General features: G+C 39.3%; 1 protein-coding gene across 3 annotated transcripts in view; it reads right to left on the minus strand.

Annotated features, from left to right (window-relative positions):
- Positions 1-4,257: 4,257 nt before the first annotated feature.
- The window catches only part of LOC149942855 (uncharacterized), a 132,981-nt gene continuing 124,357 nt past the window's right edge, over positions 4,258-12,881 (minus strand). For 2 of the 3 annotated variants that reach the window (XM_090177636.1, XM_090177635.1), the window contains exons 3-5: positions 9,555-9,790; positions 9,205-9,359; positions 4,258-7,990 (exon numbers count right to left, since the gene is read on the minus strand). In XM_090177636.1, coding sequence (XP_090033762.1) covers positions 6,801-7,990; positions 9,205-9,359; positions 9,555-9,790 — 1,581 coding nt within the window. In that variant the 3' untranslated portion in view covers positions 4,258-6,800. The remainder of the gene's footprint in view (positions 7,991-9,204; positions 9,360-9,554; positions 9,791-12,881) is intronic. The other variant, XM_090177637.1, reaches the window with a different exon arrangement.

The following is a 12,881-nucleotide window of genomic DNA, read 5'->3' on the forward strand; positions in this document are numbered from 1 at the left end:
AGTTTACAAACATCTGCAGTATTTTTTGGCTGAATATAGTCATGTCAAATTAACCCGACGTCGGTTGGCAGCCATATTGTCCTAAATTTTCATTTCCGCTAAATATCGGAAGGTAGCGCTACGTTAGTTGCGCGTGACAGTTCTAGTGGAAAATCTCTAGACGGACTTTTGCTTGCCTTACTAGTCCTTCTGGGCGTTATTTGCCCTTTTCCATTTAAGTACTATCTAGGCGGCTATGGTTGAAACTCGTTTATTTCGGTGATGTTTGACGAAGGTGCGAGCATTGGCATCGCCATCTAACGGCTTTGAAATGAACTAAATTAGTCAGCGGTGGTGCGCACGCCTCGTACTTAGCCTATTGGATGCAGCCTACTCCTAACTTTCAAGGCGACCCCAAAAAGGAGTATTTTCTGTTATTTCAATATTTTTATGATTTAAAAAAATACTAAAAAATCTTTAAATATTTCCAAATATTTTGTTAAAATAAACAATTTCTGGTTACTTCGTTTATATGTCCAAAAAATCATTTAAAAATTAACCCCTAATTTCCTGTAGCTCTTCCGATTCCGTACTTCGTGATAGCAAATACGCTAAACCATAAGTGTATAATATAGTTACATAAGTGTGACACTTCATATTCTTTACACGCAAAAGTTTTACTGAGAGCTATTCACAGGACAGACAGCATTACGGGCTTCGTCTCCTTTTTGCGTACGCTTGCTAATGCGTCACACGGAGCTTTTGTCAGTGCCTCGCTAGGGGGAGATTTTCTTCATGATGACGTCACACCGTTTCTAGCTCTCAGTACAATATTCCCCAAACTGACAAACTTATGGAACAATATAGACTTCTAGTTAAACGTAATTGCACTTGTCACAGTCCCTGTTAGTGAAAAATCTGATAATCCTCAAAATTTCCATGTGCCTATTTATTGTCTGTAGTGGAAAAAACATAAACTGTATTAAATTTAAAATCCTTCAACATCCCCATTTGGGCCCCTATAATCGTAGAACCTCGGTGCATCTCTCTATTTGCCCATACGCAAAGAAGACCCAGGTTTCAAAACAACTGTGGTACTGATAGATAAACTGCTTAATTGATCGCCTAAGCTTCTGACATTTTTTTCAGATTCCCAAATTTTTCCAATAGCCAAGGCCTTACAGGAAAGCGCGGACGATTTCAGGCGTACGGATTGGCAGTGGCCGCCTATCATTTATATCCGGACAATACGAGTATACGAGAGTGTAATCTATTCAGGAGAGCGACTCAACGACACTTTATTATCGCTCAGTGACCTCGACATTCTCTGGAACTTTTTATAAGCGCGCGCAGAGAGATCCGCCCGAAATCGATCGAAGGCCGAATTTGGGGGCTTCGCGTGACCCCTTCTCGGAGGTCGCGGGGACCCGGTGCGATAACGAGTCGCCGAAGACTCTCACTCGCCGAACACGTACCTACGCCAACGGTCCCTGAAAACTCAACAAGCCTATTTGCATAATCATAAAGAGTATAATTTGATTATTCTAGTGTAACGGATACGTGAATTGACTAAACGACTTTTCGTGTCAATTATTCACTGGCACGTCACGATGACCGAGTCTCAAACGCTGACAAAATTCACAAGTTTCGGTCTGAAAATCGTTAATTAAGTGCCCGTTTAAGAACGTAAGCGAGGAAAACGTTTATTCAAATTCTAACGCTTAGAATCCCAAAGTTAAGACTGTATCAGATGCCAGTCATATCTGTGGAATGGGCCCCAAAGTTCGTGTAAGTTTTCGTGACTGACTGTCATCTGTTAGATACTTTTGCAAATGGCGATCTCGAAAATATACTAAAATCTCATAATAAAAAATAGCTACTATAAACAATGAGATTTCGACCTTAAAAATGTTTGTCTACGAAATAAACTAAAATCTTATAATAAAAAATAACTACTTTAAACTTCGACCTTGAAAACGGTGACATAGACCCAAGGGGAGCGCATTCGCGTTTTTGCCCGGCGTTCCTTTTGAGAAAACTCGCTAGCTCTCTTTCTACCGCGCGAGTGAAGTAGCTGGTTGACTGTTTTCCCGTAGCCACGGAGAGTAGGGTGTCTTATAAGTACCGTGTAGTTTGTCTATCATGGGTAAAAAAAATCTTTGCAAAAATGTGGTGAAATAGGCGCTTAAATAAATCATCAGCCAAGGAAATCGCCAAGAAGTAATATTTCCGAGAGCCAGGACTCGAAATGTATTGTTTATATAGTGCTTGTGGAAATAATGGAAACTTTTCACCTGTAAACGGAACTTTGTGTTTTTGCCTGGCCTTAATATGTCAAAAACGCTACCTGGTAAAAAAGGGAACGTTTGTTGCTGCCGTAAAGGTGGAAAATTTTCATTATTTTAACAAGCATTATATAAACAGTTACTTTCAGGTCCTGGCTCTCGGAAATATTACTTCTTGGCGATTTCCTTGGAGGGTGATTTATTGAAGCGTCTATTGCATAATCTTGGGATAATGTGAAAGAATATAAATACGTTGGAATTATTTTTGGGATTTTCAATTATTGTGGTCGGAAGCGAAAACGACCGCACGTATTTATTTTCTATACCGCATTTTTTCTGGTTTCCTTTATTAGGAATTTGACTGATTTCTCTAGTCTCTCTCTTCGCGCTCTACTACCCTCCCCGCGGCTTGTTTCTGGTTTCCTGTCAACCAGCGACGTCACTGAAGGTGGGCCGGTAGTTGCCAAACGCCCCAACGTACCCGCTGAAGCGCTTCTCTACAGACCCCGTCGAAAGAGCTAACCTTATAGACCCATGATGAAAGTTGGGAGGGCGAAAATTAACATTTTTACCTGGCAGCTCGGCATTTGGACGGAACATCCGTACTTCCGCCTGTGTATTTCAATGGCGGTCACGTGGTTCAAAACGTCACAAACAGGATGTTGCGTCCAGAGGTCTCACTTAAGCCTCGTCTGCGGCCCCTCTTTTGTTATGAGTCTATTATACGCAGTATTTTACCAACCTTGACCTAGACCTTCAAAATGTGTACCTCGAAAACATACTAAAATCTTATAATATGAAAAACTGCTATAAACAGGGAGATTTCGACCTCGAAAAGGGCGATCTCTAAAATGTATGTTTTTCATTACATTTAGTCCTTAGTCAATGCTTCATAATTGAAATGTTTATAACTTTTTTTTAAACTATTTCCATAAAAGTTATCCCCTAAATTTGTTATATGGTTTTAATTTAGTCTATTTGCTCTTTATACTAGCTTATTCTTAATCGCACAATTTACCATTACTATTTAATTATTATATTCATTGCTTCTCATTTGAATTAATTATAACGTTTTTTTCTCGTTATTGTTTTTTTTTCTGTTTCACCTTTACTCTGTAATCTATTTTTGATGCTCAAAAAGAAGCCCTACTGGTGGCTTATTGAGCAGATTTAAATAAATAAATAAATAAATATCATAATTAAAAACAACTACAGGATATTAAAGCTCAGTTCACAGTATACAATTAATTGGGCCACTTAATTGTAAGCAAGAAAATTGTATAGTGTGAAAAGAAGTATTGTAACAATGGTTCCAACTATTTCTGTTCACACTATGCAATTTTCTTGATTACAATTAGTTGGATACATTTAAGTGGCCCAATTAATTGTATAGTGTGAACTGGGCTTTAGACCTTGAAAATGGTGACCTCGACCTACAAAAATGTGTATTTCGAAAATATACTAAAATCTTATAATATAAAAGACTGCTATAAACAAGGAGATTTCGACCTTCAACCTGTTAATCTCGAAAATATAGTAAAATATTGTATTAAAAATTACTACTATAAACAGGGATGTCGATCTCTAAAATTTAATAACATCTCGTAATATAAAAACCACTACAGGAGATTTCGACCTTGAAAATGGTGACCTCGACCTTCAAAATGTTTATGTAAATATATTAAAATCTCATACAAAATGACTTCTATAAACAGGGCGATTTTGACCTTGAAAATGGCGATCTCGACCTTCAAAATGTTTATCTCGTAAATATATTACAATCTCATAAAAACAAACTTACTTCTATAAACAGGGCGATTTAGACTTGGAAATTGGTGATCTTCAGGGTCTTCAAAATGGCTATCTTTCAAATTGGAAATTTGTCCACCCCTGGTTTAGAGAGATGACCCTTAATTTTCTACGTCTTTCAAATATAATTAAGTCTAAGCAAATAGCAAAAAACTTCATTTATTTTGTTTTATACAATGCGTCATTTAACATCCACGAGAGACAATTTGTTTCACAAAAAAAAATTAAAATTAAACTAAAAAAAACGGGAAAAATAAATTATAATGACCAGACGAATTTTCTTAAAAAATCTCTTCTTAATTCGTCAAATCATTTATTATAGGAAAGGATTTTTACCGACTTAAAATACGTTTTACACGATTATAAATGTATAACCGCGCGAACTTTCGAAAATTCGGTCTGGGTTTTATTTTTGTTTTAGAAACTTTTCGGGTTTCTTCTCTAAAAACGTGTTTAAATCGCGCGTGCGTTTAATACTTTTTATTTTCCGATAGCTGATAGAAAAACGTTGAATCTAGAGTTAAAGATTTTCATTTGCCAGTTATCAATTTTTAAGTAGTTTTATTTAGTTTTCAACAACATCTCTCACTCTCACTTTCCTAAAAACATTAAAATATTTTTAGGTTTCTACTTTATTGTGAACCCCCGAATTTTTATAATTTACGGTTTTTAACTTTTATTATATATTATTTTGTTTTTAGTTTGAGCTGATGGACTCGAAGATTGGTTTTTACTGAAATTGGGGAGAATATTGACAAACGTTTCGCGGCGGATTTTTTAAATATATAATTATAGTTTCTTGTCTTTGGGTTAATTTGGGCTCTTTTTCACCAACCGCGAATTTATATTATTTTTCAATTTTTAACAATTTTTTTTATAGATTATTCGAGTTATGGGTTAACGTTGAAGTTGGTCGTAATGAACGTTACGCGTAATCGGAATAATTCATACACGATTAAATAGTAGTTTACGATCTGAAACGTTTATAGCTTAAAATAAGTTACCGTTTAGCGATTTCAATAATTTCAGATTCGTAGTCCACCAATCGTAGACGTATTTCCCCTCAATTTCAGCAAAATATAACGGGAATATTATTATTCCAAATGCGTGATTGTCGTTTCAATCAACCATAAGCGTTTTTAAGCTCTTGATATTTTTTATTTAAGTTAAAGATATTCAATATTCAGTTACATTTCCCGTTATCTGTATACCTTCGAGTCGCAGTTTTCATCTTGTTACGATTTCAACCCCCCAAAACGAGATGGCGCCATCGGTTCTAAAGTTAATACACCCGATACATATTCCTTCGTTATTTCACAATCTAACATTATGGTTTCCATTATTCTTTAGCTTTTATTTCATTTTTAGACTACGTGTTTTTCCCCCAAACCTTTTTATCAATCGATAGGGTACAACGAACAATTTCTAAATCTTGGGAATTTTCTGTCATTTTTTTTGACAATAAAAAACATCTTTTTATTTATTTTTTAATTTCAATTTCATTTTTTTTATGCTTATATAAAAACACTTCGTATTATTTTTATTTCATTTTATCATTTCGAGGGTTTGTATTTTAATATTCGAAAATTGGGGAGGCATTTGAGGTTTAGATAAAAATTGGAGGTACAAATTAAAAACATTCGCGCCGTTGTGTGGAGGCAGAGGAGGTTGACGTTATTCAATTTCATTAAAAACCTTTTTTTTTGTTTAATTTTGAGGGTTAGTTAAGGGACGGGTAGGGTTTATAGGAAATTCGAGGCGAGTTTTTGGGTCATATTCCGCTTCTTGGTTTTTATTTTATATTATATAGACGACTTTCACGAGAAAAAATCCACGAAATATCGTTAGCCCTCGGCTTGTAGGGTTAAAATTTCGATTTTTCTCAGAATAGCAAAATCACAGTTACGTTGTAAGAGATAATATTCTTATTTATTTTCGGTTATCTTTCGTATTTTTTTAGTGCCATCTCATGTTGCAAACGCTTTTGCAAAAACAAAATCAATAATTGTCTTTCTCAGATAATAATTTATACAAAAGTTTTCAAAGTTTCTATTACAGCCGCGCGATTATATAGTCTTATTTTCAACACTTTTATATTACTTCTTTTGCCACCGTTAATTGACGAACATCGTAGGTTGGTGATGCCCCGATAGATGTCGCCATGGGGAGTAAAAAAATAAATCAGATTTCCAATCGGATGCTTAAATGAAATTTAATTTATTATTAATAATAATAATAATAATCAGCTAGGCTAATACCCAAGGCACCACCTTAGGCCCAAGTCATCGAGCGACTTTTAATGCCTTTAAACAGGTGGCCGGGTTACAATGGTGGCAAATTCTCTATTTAAAATTTAAATTGCGTTAATATCTAAGACAATGTTTTGTAACGTACTTAATCAAAATTGTTTGAAAGGTTGAATGAAAATGTGTACATTATTTCAGCGTCCCGGATGATACTGTCAATGACTTTTCAAACGCTAGGACGTCACGAAACAAAGACATTTTCATTGAAATTTTAAACGCGTGCCTACAAAAATAGCGACAATTAGGGTCAAGATCGGTTTAGGACTTAAACGTGATTAAAATGGTAAAGTAATTAGCGACATCCAGCGGGCCGGGGCGTATCCACCGTTCGATAATTACCGTCAAGTACGCGAAGTTCCGTTTGAAAACGCGAGGGGGCGCTCGGCTCGGCGACAAACTCGGAAGGGGAGAGAAGTTCGCTTCATCCCAGCGCCAGAGAGCTTTTTCTGTGACTAGCGTTGCTAGCGCCGTTATTGTTGACGTGAGAGTTTTCGGAACTAGGCACCACGTGGTTGTTGGGGACATTGGCGAACGACGAATCCGACTTGGAGTGGAGGTATTGTCTGGCGGGGCGTCGGTGGTGGTTGCGGTGCTGGTGGTGCGGGCGCTGCTCGAAAATCGACTGTTGCGCCTGAGACGCCATCAGCTGCTGCGGCTGTTGCTGCTGGCCCACCGAGCCCGAGCGCTGGTTGTGGTTCGACGGCTGGCTCGCCGAGGACAAGTGCGGGATCGACGGCGACTTAGTCTGTTGGTAAGAGAGCGGTACCACGTCCGGCTGGTGCGCGGCGGGTGGCGGCGGCGCGTTCAAAGGGGCTTGCGGCTGCATCAAGTGTTGCTGCTGCAACTGCAACGCGTTCTTGGGCACGAACAGGGAGCTCTTCTCCACCGTCACCGAGGGCTGTCCGTAAATACTGCTCGGTCGCGTCGGGTCCGTCATCCCGCTCGAGTAATTGCCGTGAGAGGGCGTCCCCGCATTGGAGCCCAGCGACGCGGAGAGCGCTTGCGTCGAACAAGAATGCGAACGGTGGTATTCCCGCATACTGCGCAAACTGGACGTGCTATTTCCGGTATTGGCCCCGCCTCCTCCTCCGCCGCTTCCGCCGCCGCCTCCTCCGCTGCTTCCGCTTCCGTTGCCGCTGTCGTTGCGGCTGATTGGCGAATCGGGCCGGATGAAACTGAATTCGGAAGTGACGTTGGTGGCGGCGCTCTTGCTCTGCCGCATTTCCGGGCTGGGCGCGATTTCCGGCGCCGACAGAACGTGTTGGGCGTACAGAGAGCGTTGCGTCAAGGCCGGAGACACTTGCAGGGAGCGCGGCGAGGGCCGGTACAGTTGTCCGCCATTGACGTGTCCGGCGCCCGTGCTGAAGCCGCTGAAGCTGAAGCCCGTCCCGTAGCCGAAGCCGCTGGCCGTGATGCCCGTCGTGGCGCCCAGCCCGCCGCCCAGCCCGATTCCTTTGCCCAGGGACGCCAGCGAAGTGTGCGAGCCCGAGGCGCACTGCGGGGCCAGCCGCGGGCCCATGGCGTTGCGAGGTCTAAGGCACAGTTCCGGCTCCCCGTACACTGGCTCCAGTTCAGATTCACCACCTCCCGATATCACGATGTCCGTCAACACTGATTCCGTTGAAAAGCCAGAGGAGAAAACAAAATTTATTTTTAGTTACCGGGCGAAGAGACTAACTAAAATTCATTTCTAAGCTAATAAACACGTTCCAACAAAGGCGCTCACTGAAAAGTCTACCTACCAACTTAATTTAAACCAAAAGCAATAGACCCCTTTCAGGCGAGTACAATAAAAGCGAATTTAAACCAAAGTTTCAATTTCCCAAGGATTTTAAGTTTAAAAATTTCATTTTAGTTTACTAAACGGAGTCTGAATTTCATACAGGGTTTATACAACTTTTGGCAAACCGATTTCCCTGATATTTTAAGGATGAAAGAGCACTCAAAAATAAGCAAACGTTTTACTTAGTGTAGCTATCCGTGTCATCGCTTACTTAATTAATCCTTAAATGGAGACGTATTGGTTTTTTTTATTTCATGATTAAAATTTAAACTAATTGGTTCCATATTAAAAAATAACCCTCAGAAATTTCCAATTTTAGCTAAAACAAATTATTTCCTGATGTTTCTAGAATAACTGAAAAACGTTTATTTTAAAGAATTTAAATTTCTATGGAACATTCCTCCTGCAGGGGGACATTTACTAGTGTAAAATTGAATGACCTTGAACCATGTCTTCAAGGTCATTCAAAAACTATCCAATTAGTAAGTTGTTTCTCGTCATATTATATATTTAAAAAAACTTTGATTTGACCAATCAAAAGCCGATAAATTGAAGTTTTGCGAGAAAGAATAATTAATGCCCTCCGTGACATTTCAATTGAAATGTTGAACAACACTATGAACTCCGTCGTTAAACCAGCTCAAGCATGTATCGTAGCCGACGGTGGCATAATTGAACCGTTGTAAACTATTCAGTATGTATTTGATTTAGTCGCATTAAAACTAATCAGATTATTTATTACCAAACACTGAATTCATTCACTTTCAATTTCTCTGCTTCTGATTGATCAAATTTGGTCCAATCAAAGTTATTTAGACTAATAATATGGCGAGCCACAACTTTCTAATTGGAACGAAATTCGTAAACCCAACGGTTCTCGAGATAGTTTTTGAATGACCTTGAAGACATTGTTCAAGGTCATTCAATTTTAAACAATTAAATGTTCCATTGAAATTTTATTTTTCGTTTTTGAGTGGACCACCCTGTAGAACTCGTCTGAAAAGAATTTGAAGCGCTATGGCTAACTTCGACGAGATCGTACCGGAAATTCTTTGCGACCTCTTGCCGAGATGCGGCGTGGGCTGATGCTCGGTGCTGGAGCGAAGGCTGCCCGAGAAGTCTTTGGCGCTGCTCGAATGCAGAATGGACCTCTCGACGTGGCTGTCCGACAACGTGTGTTGCAACGTCATCGCTTGCCTGCGCCGACCAAACGAGAGGACACGATAAAAACCTGGATTAGTTTTCAATGGTAACGGGGGGAGGGAACCAAAGCGGGAGAGGAAAACGAAAGTGCCAAGGACGGAAGACATCTAGAGGACACGAAGCGGAAAGGAGAGGAAGGGAACGAGTGGTGTGCGAAGGGCCAAGCATCCCAGCTTGGTGAGACTGTACCGGTACCTCCTGAGGAGACCCGTCTCGGAAATCTGCGGAATCAGCGTGTGCGCTTTCCTCAGGGCCTCTCGGCGCCCTTTGCTCCGGCTGATAGCGTCTCTCAGGGCGAACATCCAGTCATCCAAGCCCTTCGGCGACCACAGCAACAACTGCCCGTCCTGTCCCACTTTGATGGCGATGACGCCGTCTCTCTTCTTGTCCACCCACTGAAGACCTTCCACATCGACCAAATTCACCTACGATTCACAAAAAAGTGCGCCAATCAATAATATGTCACGTACCAATACTTTCGTATGTAGGATTTTTTAATATCCGTCACGGACACGGTACAAAGTATTATTAGTCTCACTAGAGCAGGGTTGGCTGATTTAAATCAATCACACCTAGGAGGAAAAAACACAGCACCCCACACAAGGAGAACGCAACCCGTCAAAGGTCATGCATTTTCTTGCGTACATTTTTCATTGGTTAGACGCTTTAGTGCCTGCTGCCGTCGGAAGCGGAAAATTCGGAAATGGTAAAGGTTCGTCCAATGAAATTTGTACACAACACTGCGTGTTTAAAGGCTAGCTGCGTTCTCCTTGTGTTTGTTGCTCCTTGATCACACTGACTAGCGAGCCCCAGATTTCGATTAATTTTAGTAGTAAGAGTATTTATTTTAGTAGTCAAATGCCGTGACTAGTGCCTTATTCCAACGCTTATATTTGTGCCCAGCTGACGCGATACCATCATAATAAAACACCAATGAATGATATTATGATAGCCATCTGTCTTTAAATATAAGGGGGTTTCGTTTCGCCTGTTCTCGGACTACAAGTGTACCCTTTTTACCCTAAAACGTTTTTTTCTCCTGTTCCGGGGATGAGAATTACTCCCCCCCCGTAAACTATTCGCTCGTTACGGAGTATTAGGGCTACTCTTTTTACTCCTTCTTAAAAGGAAGTGTAAAGAGAGTAAATCGGATTTTGTCGTCTGCTAGCCAGAATTTATCCGCTAAAAAGGCCACAGGCAGCCATTTTGGAAAAACGTTTTTACTCCGATTCGAACTATTCGTCATCAGAGAATCGGAATAAAATGACGTCATAACGTTACTCTTTTTACCCTACTCCGAAATCGGAAATCCTGGAGCAAGCGAAAATAAACCACCTAATGTATTTCAATGACCAATAATAGGTTTTTAAAAAGATAAAATACATAGAAAATCTGATCAAACTAAAATATTAAATAGTAATTAAACTTAATTAAGATTTAATTTAATACAAAATAAGCTAACTGATAAAAGTAAAATAACCGTTAATTATACAGAAAAGGACCCAAATATTGTATAAAAATCAATAAATTCAATAAAATCAAAAAATCGATTGATTTGATTTTTATTAAAAAAATTCCAAAAGTGCCAATCTTTTACTCGAGCTTTCCCACATAGATACCAAAAAAAAGTGCGAGATGGGACCAATAATTTATATATTTATAGCAAATATAATACAGAAAGCGTGTGCCTAATATAGTAACAAAATAGGATTTGAACGCTGAGTTTTGTTAATACTCTTTATATATTAAATTTTTATGAAAACAGAAAACTATATCAACCTTTTATCAAAATGAAATCAATAGGCGGTCTAAAATAACGCGATGCCGTGATAGATAAAACGCGATTTCGAAAAATAAAATACTACGCTGTAAATTAAATTGCATTATACGGATTGAACAATAATGAAAATGCATTTCTGTATATTAAAATAATGTATATCAAAATCGATATAAGGCGAACGCGACATCGACGTTATTATTCGAAGTTGATTTCGGGCTCGCAAATATATAAGATCCAATCGGGGTTCCACTCTCGAGTGACGCGCCCGAGGCAACGTCCAAGAACCCGGTCGCTTTGATCAAAAAAAAAAGAAAGTTCCCAATCTTTATCCGAGTAGAAAAATTGCGCCGGTAATTTCGTGTATTGCGAAACACCAATTTTTCCACTCGTATATACTTCTATATTGGGAAAGGTCACATTTTTTCTCGTCATATCTTCCGAAGATGCCAAACCCGGGCGAGTGTACGCGTAGAAATAGGGGGGGGGGGGGAGAGCTATTTCTATCAAAATCATTCGGTCTTCCTTCATCCGAGCACCACCCCCACGTCCCCCGCCTAGAAGACAGACTTCTAAGACAAGTTATTTTTTTCTTTCATTCTTTCCGCCGCGCTCGAGCCTTGGGGGGCCAAACAGAGCCCTTTTTCCGGGAAGTCTAATCCGGCCAAATGTTATTCATGGATGCACCCGCAGCCCCGAAATAGTCCAAATAAACCCACGTACGCTACGTGATTTGTAATACACTAATACGCATATAAGAAGGGAGAAGACCCTTTTACAGGGGTACCGCCATTGTGTGTACATTTTTAATAATCTACTTGTTACTAGATGGCGCCATCAGTTTACAATCCGAAATAACAAAAATGATAATATCCGCGAAAGTCTAATTTAAATTGTGGTTATTTAAAAGCTGAAATTTTGTATAACTATATTTTCTAAAATATTTTATATAAACTTTCAGCTTGAAATAGCACTTACATTAAATAATAAATATAAAAATTTGATTTTATTTTTCAAATTTTGCGCCAAAATATCCACGCTGGTGTCATCTAGTGTAGAAATACGAAATTAAATTTTTATACTCGATGGCGGTTTCTAAAGGTTTGTTTCCCTGCATGTAGAATGCGAATTGGTGTATGGAGTAGGAGAAACTTCCACCACAATTCAACAGATGGCGCGACGAAATTTTACTGAATTTCGCAGATTTTTTACTGGTTTCGCTACGTTCCGATAGATGGCGTTGGTGCTATTACTAGATAGTAAATGAGATCGGCCTAATTATGATATGCAGATATTTAGCTGCACTGATTTCTAAGGAACTGAAGGATTGTTTACCCAGGATTCCTTTCGAGGTTTCTAAAAATCCCCTATTAACGGACCTAGAAATGTTCGACTACAGTGCCATCTTGCGTGTTCCAAATAAACTAGAAATAGAGTGACCAGTGTGACCACAAGAAACCCCAAAAAATCTTATAGGAAAAATTAAAATTTTTATGGTCTATTCAAAGGATTTTATAATGATAATTTTTTTGCAAAATAAATAGAAATAGCAAAAATTACAATAAAATATAGTTTTCAAGGACTTGGGACTTAGGGGTGAAAACTCTGAGATACTCCTTCTGCGTTGAGTTTGCAAGTTCACCTGCTGGTTAAAAAGACCGACTACATAAATCTTCGGTTTACTCTGTCTTTCACTGGAAGTAGGCTTACTGCAATACACGTGTGCCATGCAGTCAGCC

This window comes from Leiobunum rupestre, chromosome 6, assembly GCF_980474605.1.
Source record: "Leiobunum rupestre chromosome 6, qqLeiRupe1.1.hap1, whole genome shotgun sequence".
In the NCBI taxonomy this organism is placed as follows: Eukaryota; Metazoa; Arthropoda; class Arachnida; order Opiliones; family Sclerosomatidae; genus Leiobunum; species Leiobunum rupestre.